Below are 16683 nucleotides of genomic sequence, written 5' to 3'. Positions count from 1 at the left end.
AGGGGAGTTGTTTGTAAATATGTCTGAAGGACATGATAGAAAATAATTATTCACATAATAACTAAATTAAATGTTATTAAGAAAATGAGAGATCATTCCAAGCATATATATATATATATATATATATATATATATATATATATATATTTGATTAAAATATATATTTAAAATATTTACATTATGCTTTAGGTTGGATCAAATTTTTCTTTGAATGTAATAAATACTATTTAGGTCATAGAAAATTATTTGGCATTGTTATTAAACTTAATCCAACAATTCAACCTTGAAAACTTTTAATTTTTTATCTAACATAAGTTTAAAATTAAATCATGTGAGAATTATTTGAACATAACCCAATTGACTTGATCAATCTAAAGACAACCATGTCAACTAATTAAAAAAAAAGGATAAAATTGAGAAAAAAAAATAAAATTAACAAAAAAAGCTCTAGAACCATATTCTTGCTAGCATAGGTTTAAAATTAAATCATGTGAGAGTTTTCCTAACATGACCCAGTCGATTTAGCTAGTTCAAAAGTAACCTGACATAAAGATAAAAAAATATAAGGATGAAATTGAGAAAAAAAATGATGAAATTGATAAAAAAAAAAAAAAACTTTCAATCTGACTTCTTGCCTAACTCAAGTTTAAAATTAAACTGTGTGAGAGTTATTTTAATGTGATTCAATCATCTTGGCCCACTCAAAGGTAATTCGGATAATTGTTAAAAAAGTATGAGAATGAAATTAAAAAAAATGACGAAATTAAAAGAAATAAAAAGAAGGAAAATGAAAAAAATGTATGAATTGAAAAAAAAAAGCCCAAGTAATATGTTATAATTAAATTAACATTATTGATTAAATAACATATGTGAAATAAAACATAAAACAAATCCATTCATTCCAAATTAAAAATTCCAATATTGGTCAATAATCAATATGTAAGCACAGTGACAGAGCCTTGGCACCCTGAATTTCGCGTTGAAAACTTCTCAATTTGTGCTTCTGGGGGTATAGCACAGGTATCAATATATATTTATGTAGACTATAATTATAAGTCTACTTAAACAATTCCCCTAGGGATAGATTAGCAATATTCCAATTTCATCCTTTAATTTATTATATCACTCGTTTGTAATACAACAACATGAGAGAAGAAACACAGATGATCACTTTGTGCTGGCCAGGAAGGTTTGTGACTGCTTCTCATAAGGAAATCCGGCCTTCTTGGAGTCATCTGCTGACCATATAAATATGCCATGAAGTTTTTTCGCATGTCTAAGCTTACTACAAGCCTCAAAAAACCCATTTTCAGGAGACAAACCCCCACTTCCATCAGTACCGAAGCTCACTAAAACCTTTCCTCCCCTATAATTAGAGCTCTGAGTCTCAAAATGATCCAAGAATTGAGAAATAGTTGTCCCCTTGTCATAGGCATAAAATTGAAAATTAACATAGTCTATTAGATATCCATACTACATCCATAGGGCCAAGTAATATGGTTGCACAGAATCATTATCATACGGTGCTATTGATGCAATTGACACTATTTTCTGTTCCTTAAGGTGGGAAAGAAGGCGACCGATGCACTCAGCAAACGTATTTGTATCCGCATCGAAGTGCTCATAGTCTATATCAATTCCATCCAAATCATACTCTCGAGCTATCTTTGTTATTGAACTGATAGCATTGCTAACCCAAGAGTTGATTGATCTGGGTTTGAAGAACACATACTGCCCTCTTATGGTATCACCTCCAAGACTGATACATACTTTGACGTTTGAATGGAGGGCTTTGGTTGCTGAAACATGTGATGGGCTAAGGTTGTCTTCATCCCAGTATGCTTTGAACCGACCATTGGTTGGTGAAGGAGAAGAAGATGAGGTGTAGTCAATGGCGAAGGAGAGAATGAAGTGAACTTCGACTTTGGAATTAATAGGGACATCTGCAAACCGAACACCTTTGCCTTCAGCTCCAATGTACTCTCTAAAGACCTTGGAGTTTGCTGGGGTGACTGCCTGGATTGATGAAAATGCAGAGACTAACACTAGGAGGATAGGGATGAGATCCATGGCTGATGGAACAAGTGAGCTGCGCTTACGTTTTGTGGTAGCTTGGAAGGTATTAATGCAAGTGAACGATGACTAAATTATCATATACACCAGAGGCACTAAGTAGTTGTTTCTTTGCATTTGTCTGATTTTTGGTTTCAGAATAAAGTTTAGCTGGGCTTGGACTTGGGAAAGAGAGATTGAAGAAGACATCGGTGGTGCTTGAATATTTAGACTGATTTTTGTAGATTGTAGAAGGCTCCCAATAACATGCCAAGCAAATAAATCCATGCAAGTAGAGCCAAGAAGAAGGAAACTTTTATTAATTTAGTTTTAGAACGTGTTATTTGTGAGATAGTTCTTGTTTATGAATATTAAGTTTATATTATTCGATATCAATTCACGTTGGAAGTAGAGGGTTCACGGGATTTTATTCTGCTTGATTTAATATTTCAACCTTGTTGGCAGATAGCTTGTGAAAGACGCACAAATTAGGTGGGTTAGGAGTGTTAATTTTTATTTACTCAATAATTTATTTTTTATTTTACATAATTAAATTTAAATTATTGTTAATAAGAAACAGGGTCCTAATAACCCTTTCCTTTCCTCTTTCTTTTTGCCAATTATGACAGCCATAATCCTATATTAATTCAATGTTTTTTTTTCAGATATATGGGGTGGCTTTTAATGTTAATTATATTAAAATTAAATAAAAAAACTAAAATTCATCAACCTTTATAGTGACATACGAGAAGAATCACAATGAATTTGCAAAGTGATCCTTTTTTCACTTCAATCTTCTTTTTTTAATTTATCGTTCAATGTTGTGTTACTGGGAATTTAATAATTTGTCTTAGTTTGTCTTAATTTGTCTTTTATATGATTTTGCAATCTTGAAAAAAATATTATGATAGTAGATTGATACTCGATTTCATAAAACAAAAATCTTTATAAATTTAGCGTCAACTTTGGCACTCTTTATTTTTCTTGCCTTTAGTCAACAATTTTATTTTATATTTTATATTTGATCTTTCAACGTTGTTTTGAATGGAATGTGAGATTTATAATTTATTTTAATTTATTTTTTATATAGTTATCTCGATCTACAAAAAAAGGCTTGTTGTTGGATTAATATTAAATTTCATGATTTTTTTTTATTGTTTTTAGAAAAATTAAAATAAAAAGACCAAAATTGATACATAGAAAAAATAGGAGGCTTTCATCTAAAACAAAAATATGTTAGCGCCTAGATATTTTTCAAAACTATTTCATATCCCTTTAATTTGAAAATTAAACGTTTTAGTCCAACGCTTTATTTTTCTTGCATTTTAGTTCTTGAGAGAAAAGATAAGTCATTAGAAAACAATAAAAGAGAGAGAAAGTTGATGAAAGACCACTCTTTAGTGATGAAATTTGTTATTTTTTGTGTCAACGGGTTATATTTGACGATGAGAGATCTATTTCGGTCTTTTTTTCTCTTTATCTTACCCAAAAAAATAGATGGATACTTGAGAATTTGTTTAAATTCAAGTTGAATTTTTTAATTGATTGAATGTTACTTAAAGACTACAAATGAGTTTCTTTGGGTCACCTAAGGTGTTTTAAGTTGAACAAAAAAAAATTTAGCACTTAAAGTCAGCTATCAGACTTTCCGATCACTTCTGATGGCTGAAATCTAGAGCAGCATCAACATGTTGTTCGCTTTTTTAAAAAAAAAACAAGAATCATCCTCCCCTTACAAAAGAAAAAAAATAAAAAAACACTCAAACTCGTGGGTCTGTCTAGGCTCGTGTGCTTGACCTTTATTCATTTTTTTTATTTTATTTTATAAAAAGAAAAAAAAAGTACTAGCCTAGTCCTGTGAGTCTCCCTCAAGCCCACGTGCATGAGCTTTGTTGTAACAGGCCCTTTGAGTTTTTTTATTGGTCATTTGAGTTTTTTGAACTCTTTTTTTAATTTTTGTTTTTTTTGTAATTTAATCATTTGACTTTTTTTATTTAATTTTATCATTTAGTATTGAGTTAAGGATAAAAAGGTTTTTATATTTTTTATCATATAATAGAATAAAAAAATTAATTTTACCCAGTGAAGTCTATAATCCTAGTTATGGATTTGACACGTTGATTAAGGTTAGCCTGACATGTTTTTTATTTTTTCCTTTGATTTTTATTTATTTATCTAGTTAACAAGGTCATATTCTTTAACTCGCACATGATTTAATATAAAATACGGATTAAAGTCGAGTTAAGAGTTTTCAAATTCTTGTAATGAGTTTAATGTTAATGCTGAAAAGTTTTTTTATGTTTTAGATATTATTTTGTTCATGTTCCAATAAAATTTGGTCCAACCCACAATGATAGTACACGAGAAATAACTAGAATATGCTAAAATACCTATATATAAATTAATTTATATCAAATAGTTACCATTTTTATAGGAGTAAAACTCACAAGCAATTAAATTCATTTAGTTACTCTTATCCAAAAAAAAAAGGATCATTTAGTTGTTTGAGTTAGTAATTACCTTCCCGACTAATTAACATATATTGAACATTATTCTTTCATGAATATTATACTCTAATTTTAAGGGGTTTATTTATTTATTGAGAAGGTTTGCTCTCTTTCTTTATTTTGTCGGTGTAACTCAAGCAATTATTTATTTTTTACATGAGATTGGCTATCTAATTAATTTCTATTGATTTTAATAAATACCTAAGATTTATCTATTGGTTTTTGTTTTTTTCACTATTTTTTATTAGGAATCCCCAATATGTTTGGTACAATCCAAAAATTAAGCTCAATATTTTAGTTATCATTACTGCCATCAACGTTGTGGTTATATTTTTTAAAATCATTTTCCTATATCAAGGTTTTTTATTAAGATTCCCCAGCACATTTAGTGGGATCTAAAAATTATTTTTCACCTCAGAAATTATTTTATGAACACCTCCTTAAATATTTCAGTCATCAGATGATTTTTCTAGCAAAATTATTCATAAATGTTAAAATTGTTAATTAACAATTTTCTAGCAAAATCATCCGCCAGGTCTCCACTCTTTCTCCTCTTTATTATCACTATACTTTTTCTTTAAAAAACACATTTGCTTAAATCACACATAATAGTAAAAGTAATAAAGAACAAAGTAATAATCGAAAAGCAAGAGAAATTTAGAAATTTATACCTGAGATTTATGATTTAATTTAGAGGCCTCGAGGTTTGTCTATGGAGGTTGGGATAGAAATAGAGGAAGGAAATAGAGCTCTGAACCAAGCAAGCAGAGAGAAAGAACGAAGAGGAAAAACTTTTTTTCAACACTCTTTCCTCACTGCACCCTTTCAGAATAGGTCCCCTATTTATAAGTACAAGTGTCGTATAGCCATTGGTGAGCTTGGCAGCAATCATGATTATTTTGTGTGGTGGGCTTATCTTTATGTTATATATAATGACCAGATGGCATGTCCGGGTGCTGTCGTGAGGTTTATAAAATAAATACATTTGATAGTGTTATAATTGTGAACCAACGCTAGATAAGTAATAGAAACTAAAGGTATGATGGAGCAAATATTTCATGACGAAAAAAAAGGTTGTGTTGGTGATCAAAAACTTAGAGATTGAACAAAATGATTTGTAACAATCTACAGTGTTTTGTGAGGAAAAATATAGTGCTTTCGCCACATGATTTAGCTTTTCTGTTAATAAAAAGCAAAAAAAATTACAAAGCTAAATTCTCTACCAATTTAATATTAAAAAAAAAACCAACAAAGATAATTTTGGAAGGAAAAAAACCTATTAGGAAAAACGTAGTAGCAATTGACAATGTTTTGTGAGGAAAACTACATTGCTTTCCCAATAAAATAAAATAAAAAACCATTTAGAAAAATATTGTAGTAATCCATAGGGTTTTGTGAGAAAAACTACAACACTTTCCCCATATGATTTAGCTTTATTGTAATTATAATTCTTAACCAACTCAATATTCAAAAAAAAATCTACAAAGATAATTTTGAAAAAAATCAGAAAAAAATCATATGGAAAAACACTGCAACAATTCACAGTGTTTTAAAGAAAAAAATTACAAAGTTAAATTCTTAATCAGCTCAATATTAAAAAAAATCGACAAAGATAATTTTAGAAAAAAATAACAAAAAAAACACAAAATAAGGGAAAACAAATCATGTTAAAAACACTGTAGCAATTTACAGTGTTTTGTGATGAAAGCTATAGTGCTTCCCCACATGATTTAGCCTTATTTGTAATGACTTGTAATTGTAATTTTCAAACAACTCAATATTAAAAAAATAAAATTGACAAAGATAAATTGGAAAAAATTATAAGAAAAAAAAAACATGTGGAGAGATATTATAGCAATCAACAATGTTTTGTGAGGAAAGCTACAGTGCTTTCCTCACATGATTAAACTTTATTACAAAGTTAGATTCTAACCAACTCAATATTAAAAAAAATAAAATCGATGAAGATAATTTTAGAAAAAAATATTAAAAAAAAAGAAAACACAAAAGAAACTGGAAAAAAATCATATGAGGAAAAACTGTATCAATCCATAGTGTTTTGTGAGGAAAAACTTGTATTTACTTGTAATTACAATTCTTAACCAGCTTAATATTTAAAAAATAAAATTGACAAAGATAATTTTAGGGAAAAACATAACAAAACAGAAAAAAACCATGTGGGAAAAAACACTGTAGCAATTCACAGTAATTTGCGAGAAAAGTTACAGTGTTTTCCTCACATATTGTAACTGTAATTTTTAACCAGATCAATATTAAAAAATAAAATAAAAAAGAAAATTTCGGAGAAAATCATTAAAAAAACCATGCGGAGAAACACTGTAGCAATCAACAATGTTTTAAAGAAAAAAAATTACAAAACTAAATTCTCAATCAACTCAATATTAAAAAAAATCAACAAATATAATTTTGAAAAATAAAAAAATAAAAAGAAAAACTATGTGGGAAAACACCACAGAAATCCACAGAAAAAAAATTACAAAGCGAAATTTTTAACCAGCTCAATATTTAAAAAGCAAAATCAACAAAAATAATTTTGAAAAAAAAAATAAATGAAAAAAAAGAAAACAGAGGAAAGTTGAAAAAAAAAGGAAAGTAATTTTGGAAAAAAAATGAAAAAAAGGGAAAGTTGGAAAAAAAATGAAAAAATACAAGTACAAAAGTAAAAAAAAAAAAGTGGAATGCACTATGAATTACTGTTGTAATCCACAGTGCATTTGGGTGTGGGGAAACAATGATTTCCCCACACCCTTTAGTTATATGTATAAATTTATATAGAAAAATTATGTGGGAAAACACCGCAAAAATCCACAGTATTTTTTTAAAAAAAATTACAAAGTGAAATTTTTAACTTGCTCAATATTTAAAAAGTAAAATCAACAAAAATAATTTTGAAAAAAAAAGAAAAAAAAGAAAAAATAAACAGAGGAAAGTTGAAAAAAAAGGACAGTAATTTTGGAAAAAAAAAGAAAAAAAGGGAAAGTTGGAAAAAAAAAATGCAAGAAAAAAAAAAGGAATGCACAGCGGATTACTGTTGTAATCCACAATGCATTTGGGTGTGGGGAAACAATGATTTCCCCACACCCTTTAGTTATATGTATAAATTTATATAGAAAAATTATGTGGGAAAACACCGCAGAAATTCACAGTAATTTAAAGAAAAAAATTATAAAGTGAAATTTTTAACCAGCTCAATATTTAAAAAGTAAAATCAACAAAAATAATTTTAAAAAAAAAAATAAATGAAAAAATAAACAGAGGAAAGTTAAAAAAAAGGACAGTAATTTTGGATAAAAAAGAAAGAAAAAAGAAAAAAAGGGGAAAGTTGGAAAACAAAATGCAAAAAAAAAAAAGTAAAAAAAAAGAAAGAGGAATGCACTGTGGATTACTATTGTAATCCACAGTGCATTTGGGTGTGGGGAAACAGTGATTTCCCCACACCCTTTAGTTATATGTATAAATGTATATAGAAAAATTATGTGGGTAAAAAAGAAAGAAAAAAGAAAAAAAGAGGAAAGTTGGAAAACAAAATGCAAAAAAAAAAAGTAAAAAAAAAAGAAGAGGAATGCACTGTGGATTACTGTTGTAATCCACAGTGCATTTGGGAGTGGGGAAACAGTGATTTCCCCACACCCTTTAGTTATATGTATAAATGTATATAGAAAAATTATGTGGGAAAACACCGCAGAAATCCACAGTATTTTAAAGAAAAAATTACAAAGTGAAAATTTTAACCAGCTCAATAGTTAAAAAGTAAAATCAACAAAAATAATTTTGGAAAAAAAAGAAAAAAAACAGAGGAAAGTTGAAAAAAAAGGAAAGTAATTTTGGAAAAAAATAAAGAAAAAAGAGGAAAGTAAGAAAAAAAATAAAAAAATGCAAAAAAAAGAGAAAAAGTAAAAAAAAAAAAACAGAGAAATGCATTGTGGATTACTGTTGTATTCCACAGTGCATTTGGGTGTGGGGAAATAGTAATTTACCCACACCCTTTAGTTATATGTATAATACGCACACACAAGAAACAATCATGAGGATGGGTTAAATTATTATTATTATTCAGTCCTCCAACTTTTTGGATTCTGTAAAAAGGTAAGTTTATGTGCAATTTTACCCTCAGAGTTAATTTAAGCCAAAAAATATAAACAAATGTTAAGCAAGTGTGTATAATCTCATAACTCTCACACAAAGTTTTATACTCATTTTTTAGGCACTCAGTTAAATGAAATGAAGATGAAGGTGAAGATGAAGTCTCATCCCTATAAGGGAGATGGGATAAAAATAAGGAAGAAGAAAGATTATTTTTTTTCAAAAGAAGTGTCATCACCTAATTTTTCATCCTTGATTTTAAAAATATAAAAAAGAAAAAAATCTAAAAAAATATGTTTTCGATGCGTTTCGATCATTTGCACGATCATTTTGTGATTTTTGACTATTTTTCTCTTGTTGATGTCTTTTTAAAAAATCAAAATTATGCTTTTGGTGAATTTTATCCATTAATACATCCATTTCATAATTCTTGGTTACTTTTCTTATCGAATTGACAATAACATTGTTTTTTGTATAAAGATAAAATACAAGAAAGCAAAATAAACAAATGTGCTAAAGTGCAAAAAAAAAAAAGGTCAAAAAAATAAAATAAGGATATTCTTAGAATAAAGGATAAAAAAAAATATCTTTAAAAATAGTAGTATAAATAGTGGTTGTATAAAAAAAAAAGGAAAAGAAACTCTAGCCACCATAAAAATATGCTCCTTAGAATAACTCAATGACCCTGAGGTTAAAGACCCTATATTGGATCATTTTATTCATATTCTTCTGGATAGTGTAATAGTCTACGGACACTAGGTGGGGGCATGTTGCCATAGAGGTTGGTGGAGGGATGCAAGAATTTACTGAATAGGGACTGATATTTGTTGAGGTGAATTTTCTCTCGTTTGTTAATTTCCTAGTACTGCCTATGTGAGGAACTTTATTTGTTCCATAAATTGTCGAAGGATTGGCTATGCGGGGGTGAAGTATCTGTTGTGACAGAAAGATTAATAACTCGTTCTATTCTAAGAGCGTTCTGATTATCTGTTATTGATAATGATAATTAGGGAAAACAGTAAAAGAATAGAGTTATTTATAACTTTTTGGAAGTTTTCCCATAAACAGCGCCATTGATAATGTCACAAAATCCAAGATATATAAATAACAGTTTATTTAGTGTTTGAGATAGTGGTTAATCAATATGTTGAGATAATTGGATTTCTTCTTTTTAGAGTAAAGAATCCCAGACTAATGGTAAAAGCTTAAGTACCTTAAAAAACAATCACAATCAGGAGGACTTAAAAACCTTCGATGATAAAGTCAGTACATTTATAAGAAAGACAATAAATGACTTGAAAGAGCCTTAAACTCAATCAATAAAGATATTTGTTCTTGAATTTAAGATAATTAATGCTTTGAAATCTATATAAGTTTATCTTAAGAGATAAAAAGCTATGAACCCTTACCTGGATGGTTCATATGGTATTTATACCCCTAGAGCCTTGTCGTTTTTAGATAAGGAAAGGACTAAAAAGTCCTCTGCTTTCGAAAACATTAATGGGGGACAAATATCTCTTACAATCATTAATGAGATAGTAAGTATGGTATGTCCCTTAAGAGATCTTGTATGCACCTAAGAAGTGTATAAGAAAATCACTATATTAGATATGAATGACTCACGTAACTATTCTACATGGAGAGGCATGATGATTTATCATACCTTCAATATTTTTAATTTAGGAGATCGTCTAGGATCAGACGTATAGCCTTAAAACTTGGTAATTGTTGAATCCAAATGCTTTGGGTCTGACATGCTTGTCAAATCCATGTTACCTTGTACTTGGCTAACTGCCGAACCCAAGTCCTTTGAGTCTGGCAAGTTTGTCAGACTCACGCTACCTTGAGCTTAGTTGACTACCAGGCTCAAGTTCTTTGGGTCTGATATATTTATCGGATCCACACTACCTTGAACTTGGTTGACTGTCAAGCCTAAGTTCTTTAGGTCCGGCATGTTTGTTGCGCCCACGTTACCTTGAGTTTAGTTGACTGTCAAGTCTAAATCCTTTGGATCTGATATATTTGTCAAACCTATTTTTTTTTGTTTTTAATTTTTTTTCTATTTATAAAAATCTATATTAAAAAAATATTAACTCATCAATTTCATTACAATTGAAAAATATTATTGAGGTGTCTCGTATTGTTACGTTGTACAAATTAAAATTGTTCAATCTCTTCTTTTTCCTCAACTACACTCATGTAATTTATAATCATTGCAGACTAACCAAGAATAAAACTTGGTTATAAATAAAAAATCGAAGAAAGCTTGTGGACTAATAGCTCAAATTAATGTCAACACTTGGGAAGATCAGCTGGTGGAGGAATCAACTTCTGGTTGGGAAGCTTTCCATCCAAGACAACCCAAGCCATCTCCAACCCCCAGCTTGTATGGACTTCCAAATGGCAATGCATGAACCATACCCCTGTTCATACGATCAGTATATAATCATTATAATTTATAAGGAATTAAGTTCATTAGCTATGTTGAAATCAATTGCAGTATATAGATGATATGTTCTTTTGCATATAATTGTTTTGTTAGTATGTAAACTGACCTGGATTGTCTGCCTGGAACCGGATAGCAGCCCACCCACCAGAGGGGACACCGACCGTGTTCCTCTCAACAGGGTCAACAAGATTGAACTTTGCAGGGTCTTTATTTGGATCAAAATTTCCGAAACCTTGACCGACAACAAAGAAGTTGTAGCCATGCAAGTGAAGAGGGTGACTCTCAACACCAAGGATGCTAGTGTCCTGCATAATTAGCTCCACGCTAGTATTAAAAGGCAGAACTACAAGCCTGGTTCCGGTGCTTACCATAGTATTATTTGGTGGGTTGCCAGTATAGTTAAACGGAAATATTGGAGTGATTGGAAAATCGGGAATGTAAACGCCGTTTGATTTACCAAAAAAGTGTGCCTGGAGTAGAGCTGTGGTTGGCAACGAGAAAGATACATTATTAACTGAGGCTGCAAACTTTGTTCCATTTGGTCCCTGGCAAGTTTGGTTTTTAGGGCATGGATTTGTTCCGAGGCCTACCGTGAAGAAAAATCTCATATCAACCTTTTGGGGCACCTTGGCAGGGAATTGTGCACTTGCTAAGCTACGTAGTTTACTTGTAAAATTTGCAGCAAAGGCAGTGTCATTTAGAGGAGGTAGAGTCGGTTTAAAGAGTGGAAGATTTTTAAGAGAGAGCTGGCTTGAGTGAATGGTTTTGGGTGATTCATATTCTAAAATGGCAGCAACAGTTGAATTGTCGAAAGTGCCTTGGCCGGTTGCGTATGGTCTTGCAGTCATGAAAAATGTGGCATTAGGGAAATAGGGTTTGGTCTTAAGAAGAACATTGGTGGTTTGTCCTGGTGTAATAAGGAGTGTCTCAGTGTCAAAAGGTTTGACATAAACAGCATCAACATCAACAATGGTAACTGAGTGGTTTGCAATGCTAAAGAATAGCTCATCATTTAGTGCTGCGTTGATTAAGCGGAGCATGTAAGTCTTGCCAGGCTTCACCTTCAGCTTAAATGTATCTGCATGTTTTTCCCCATTACATAGTGAGAATAAGATCTATCTAGCTATACACATACATTTTTGTAAAGAATGCTAGACTCATGTCGTCAAATATTAAAGAAATGGAGCTTAAGCCATAATAAAGCAAGAAATACCATATTTATAGCTATACCTTCGGCAGAGCAGTTATACAATGGCCCGGGGAGCCCATTGATGGTGTAGGCATCAGAGACATTTGGACCTCCACCAGTTTGCAGGGCCTGGCTAATGACTGCCTCAGGATCGACATTAAACCACTCTCCTGCAATATTTAAGCACATGATCGATTTTTCTTAGCTAATTGATCACCAAAAATTAAATAGTAGGAGACAAAACAGCCATAAACTCTCAATTCGTTAACTGGTTAAAAATGGGGATTGCTAATTACCGAAGATGATGGGAACTTCCTTGTAAGGTTTGGCAAATGGGTATTGAACACCACGCTTAGGAAGAATGATAAGAGGACCATAGACAGTTGACCTTAGCCATGATATATGGGCATGCCACCAAAGAGTGCCTCTTTGGCCTACAATGGTATAGTTATAGACATAGCTCTGGCCAGTTTGTATGGGGCATTGAGTTATGTATGCTGGTCCATCTGCCCAGCCGCTTTGGAGCTGTCGAATTCCATGCCTGTTGCAATTTAGATAGCGCAATGCTTCAAGTTATATACGCATAAAATTATTTGGTCGATCGAGTATAATAATAATGATTAACTCAATGATGCATGTTGAAGTCATAATTAAGCATTCATACCAATGTATGGAGATATTGTTTTGGACATGATTAACTACTTTTATGAAAAGATTGTCACCCTCCCTAGCAACTATTCGAGGCCCTGGAAACTGTCCATTTACTGTCACCATGCTCTTGCTATGGCATAAACGTGTCACATTTTGTAACTTGATCTACAGAATATAGCAAACTGTTAAGACTTGTGCAACAGGAAAAAAAGAAGAAGAAGGTGAAATTCATGTATCTTATATATAAATGGGGGGCCAATGGGACAGTATATATGATACATACATCAAACTTATAGTGCCTGGTTACGGCAAAAGCATGCTCAGGAAGGAGGCAGAAAATGCTAAATGAGAAGAGAAGAGCTCGAAATGCTGGTGGTGGAAGAATAGAAGCACCCATTTTCTTCCCTGTAATAGACAAGGTTAAGAAGACTGATCGGAGCACTCCAAGGAAGGTCCCCTTTATTTTTCAAGAGTATTGCATTGATCAATGATTGGAATATTGTTGTATATATATAGAGAGAGAGAGGGGCGAGAGTATGGGTTTGGCTTATAAACTTTAAAGAGATGAAGAGTAAACTAGAACAAAGCTTCATGGCTATCAACACATTAATTATTTAATTTATTGCACTCGTTAGAACAACCCTAGAGAGCTCAAATTCATATGATAGCTACCATGCATGCATTGAATTGCCATTTTATTTTTATCAAAATATGAAATTTCCATGCTTAGCACGCAACAACCACAAATGAGGAGTTTACGAAATCAATCTCTTCACATGCATCCAAGATTATTGCCAATTATACATCCTTTCAATTGGTTACATGCATCTCTCCATCGGCAGTCGGTTGAAATTGCAAAATTATAGAAATCTTTCAAAAGCAACTTCGTTGTATGGCAGGAATAGATAGCTTAATTAGTAAGTTTATCAATATTAATTTCGAAAAAGCAATTTCTCAACAATAGATTATATACTTAACTGAGAGTATATAGAACTAAATCACATCGACAATATGCTAGTATCTTGGAGGCTTAGCTGGAATGGTTATAAATGGGTATATATGCTCTAAGTTTACGTTGTACACCATCCAAGATTAGAATCCAAAAAATATTATATTTTTCTCGTAAATATATTGGGAAGACAATTTAAATCTTGATACACTACAACTTAACCTCGTAAGAAAAAAAACAAAACATTTAGTAATTTAAGGTACATTAACTCTCGAAGTGATGCTTTGCAATAAAGAAAAAGTGTACGTGAGATGTTTCTTTCATGGAAGTCATTTTAGAGGTAGATGCCTGTTTCTTCAATGAAGTAACAAGTCATGGATATAAAGAAGAAAGCATAGAAGGGCGGGAACCTCAAATGACGCAATTTCTCCTCAAGCAAACATATACCAGCTAGCTACCAAAAATCTTGATGTGTGTGTGTGTGTGAGGTAATTTAATAAAAAAAAATATAAACTTTAAGGGTGCAACTCAATTAGTTTGGTTCTAAGTTTGTTCTCTAAAAGTTATCAGTTCGAGTCTCACAAATTTCAGGGTCACTTGAGGCTTACATGGTCGTTAACTTCAGGACCCGTAGGATTAGTCGAGGTGCGTGTAAGTTGACCCAAATACCTACATTTAATAATAAAAAAATATATAGCAAGTTATGGCCATTTTAATGCATGCAGAATGATCTTAATTACACTTACAAAACGACTCATGAAATTGTCGTTGTACCAACTACAACTCCCACCTACTCTCAAAGTCTACGAATTAGGAGTGATTATTTTCAGTTCGGTTTTTATTAAAAAAATTAATCAAACTGAAATTTTATTTTTTTTAACCAAAACTGGGTCAAATGACTGATTTCGGTTCGGTTCGGTTTTTTAGGACAAAAACCGGTTCAAACCGGTTTGACTCGGTTTTTTCGGTTTGGTTCGGTTTGCCCGGTTTTGACTCGGTTTTTTCCAGTTTTTTTTCGGTTTGGGTTCGGTTCGGTTCGGTTTTTTTGGTTTCAGGCTTATAAAACCAAAACCGAACCGAACCGGTCGGTTTTTTCAAAATTTTAATCGGATTAATCGGATTTTTTTCACAGTTCGGTTTTTTCAGTTATTTTTTTTATAGTTTTCTCGGTTTAATCAGTTTTCTCAATTTTTTACTCACCCCCCTGCTGTTGATATTTACAAGGCAGGAGCAAGTCTTCTCTGATTACTCGTGTTGCTTTGTCTATAGGCATTGCTTCAGTTGCAAACTAAATTATCATTTTTGGGGTCACAATAGGAGTATTATATAGGACATTCTCCCACCAGCTACGTATCATTAGTAGCACAATCATGAAATATTTTCTACCTACGAATGTCATTATACAGCTAGTACCGGATATGGACATAAATCAAAATATACATCATCTTAATTATTACAGTCACTTGGTCTTTTAATTGGTTTAATCCATGTGGCTAAACTTTTTTTATGATGACAAATATTAAATTGTACAATTAAATCTTCATTTTATGAATTATAATTACACAACATGAAAATTGATTATCACTGACAGAATATTTCATTGGTGGTGTTTCCATTCTATTTCCATCAGCATATATATTACCAAGGAATTTCCTGATGAAAACTTGTTGCCGACAAGGTTCTCATCAGGAATTTCAGATTCGTTAGTAATTTAGTTTGTAAAATAACACTGATCAAAATATTCATGTCAAAAAAATATTTGCCGACACTTTTCTATTAGACAATTCATTAGTAAATAACTGATGAATAAATAATGAACTAACCATTGGTAATTGATCATATATCGCCGATGGATTCCACTAACATACAAATTCTATCAGTGAATCTGACGATGATATCAAAAAATTTCATAACTTTATGTAATTCTCTAAAAAAACGGGTTTAAATTACTTACAAGATCACTAAAATAGTTTTTATATCCATCGGCGATTCCTTTCGTATTTCAATAATATTTTTTTAATACTTGCTTATTTGGATTAAATAAATTTGAAATTAAAAAATGTTAAACAACTAAATTAAATTGAGTAACACATTTTATATTATTAATTTAACTTTAAAATCAATTACAAATATCTTAAAACTTTAAAAAGAAGCTAGAGGTGGAGGTGGGTGAGGAGGAAAATTTCATAGAAGTCCATGAATGGGAGGATAATAAGTCAACATGTATGTCGTCATCTTCTCTCATTGCTTCCTACTTAGTTCTTCATACTACACCTCAAGTTTGGCCTTTAAATTGGCCTTCGCATTAGCAATTTGTTCTTGAACCAACTTCTGAACGACTGGTTATGGTTGTCTTGGGTTGGATTATAGGGTCTATGGTTAAGACACTATAGTCCGCCCTCATATCTCACATGTTGTAGTCATAAAGATATTATAAACCTGATTTCTATCAGGTCTACAACTTACTCCAACCTCAAACCATAACTCTTAGTAGTATTTTAGATGGGTTAAGGGTCCTCTCCATTATTGGTACACATGCCATCATTATATGTTTCGTACATAAAAATACAAGTCAAAGATGTCAACACAAAAAAATTAGTCTAAAAAGCATCCAAAAGGTGTCAAAGTTTACCTACAACAAATGTCTTGGCTCGACTATCCATGAACTATTATACCCCTTTCTGTTTATCCTCGTTTCATATATATGTTTCCATATATAACCCCATCAAAGTTGGCTCACGCCCAAACTGTATAGCCTGCAAAATAAATCGTTAGTTCGAAT

General features: G+C 31.3%; 2 protein-coding genes across 2 annotated transcripts; both read right to left on the bottom strand.

Moving 5' to 3' along the window:
• Positions 1-1092: 1092 nt before the first annotated feature.
• On the bottom strand, positions 1093-5367 carry LOC18095328 (chitinase 1). Its single transcript, XM_006369882.3, has 2 exons — positions 5231-5367; positions 1093-2072 (listed from the first exon to the last, which is right to left on the bottom strand). The coding sequence occupies exon 2, from the start codon at positions 2068-2070 to the stop codon at positions 1474-1476; it is 597 nt and encodes a 198-aa protein (XP_006369944.3). The 5' UTR covers positions 2071-2072; positions 5231-5367; the 3' UTR covers positions 1093-1473.
• Positions 5368-10741: 5374 nt separating this feature from the next.
• Positions 10742-13525, bottom strand: LOC7456187 (laccase-17). Its single transcript, XM_002300030.3, has 6 exons — positions 13236-13525; positions 12966-13117; positions 12598-12842; positions 12343-12471; positions 11219-12190; positions 10742-11086 (listed from the first exon to the last, which is right to left on the bottom strand). The coding sequence occupies exons 1-6, from the start codon at positions 13347-13349 to the stop codon at positions 10956-10958; spliced, it is 1743 nt and encodes a 580-aa protein (XP_002300066.1). The 5' UTR covers positions 13350-13525; the 3' UTR covers positions 10742-10955.
• Positions 13526-16683: the final 3158 nt, after the last annotated feature.

Source organism: Populus trichocarpa, chromosome 1 (assembly GCF_000002775.5).
Source record: "Populus trichocarpa isolate Nisqually-1 chromosome 1, P.trichocarpa_v4.1, whole genome shotgun sequence".
In the NCBI taxonomy this organism is placed as follows: Eukaryota; Viridiplantae; Streptophyta; class Magnoliopsida; order Malpighiales; family Salicaceae; genus Populus; species Populus trichocarpa.
Note: the sequence above shows the minus strand (reverse complement) of the source record. Positions and strands in the feature narration are given on the sequence as shown.

Excerpts from the sequence above, each read along its gene's own strand:
- LOC18095328 (XM_006369882.3), bottom strand. The coding sequence starts at position 2,070 with ATGGATCTCATCCCTATCCTCCTAGTGTTAGTCTCTGCATTTTCATCA.
- LOC7456187 (XM_002300030.3), bottom strand. The coding sequence starts at position 13,349 with ATGGGTGCTTCTATTCTTCCACCACCAGCATTTCGAGCTCTTCTCTTC. Across the intron at positions 12,843-12,965 it reads AACAATATCTCCATACATTG|GCATGGAATTCGACAGCTCC; the intron begins GTATGAATGCTT and ends AAATTGCAACAG. Across the intron at positions 12,191-12,342 it reads GTATAACTGCTCTGCCGAAG|ATACATTTAAGCTGAAGGTG; the intron begins GTATAGCTATAA and ends AAAAACATGCAG.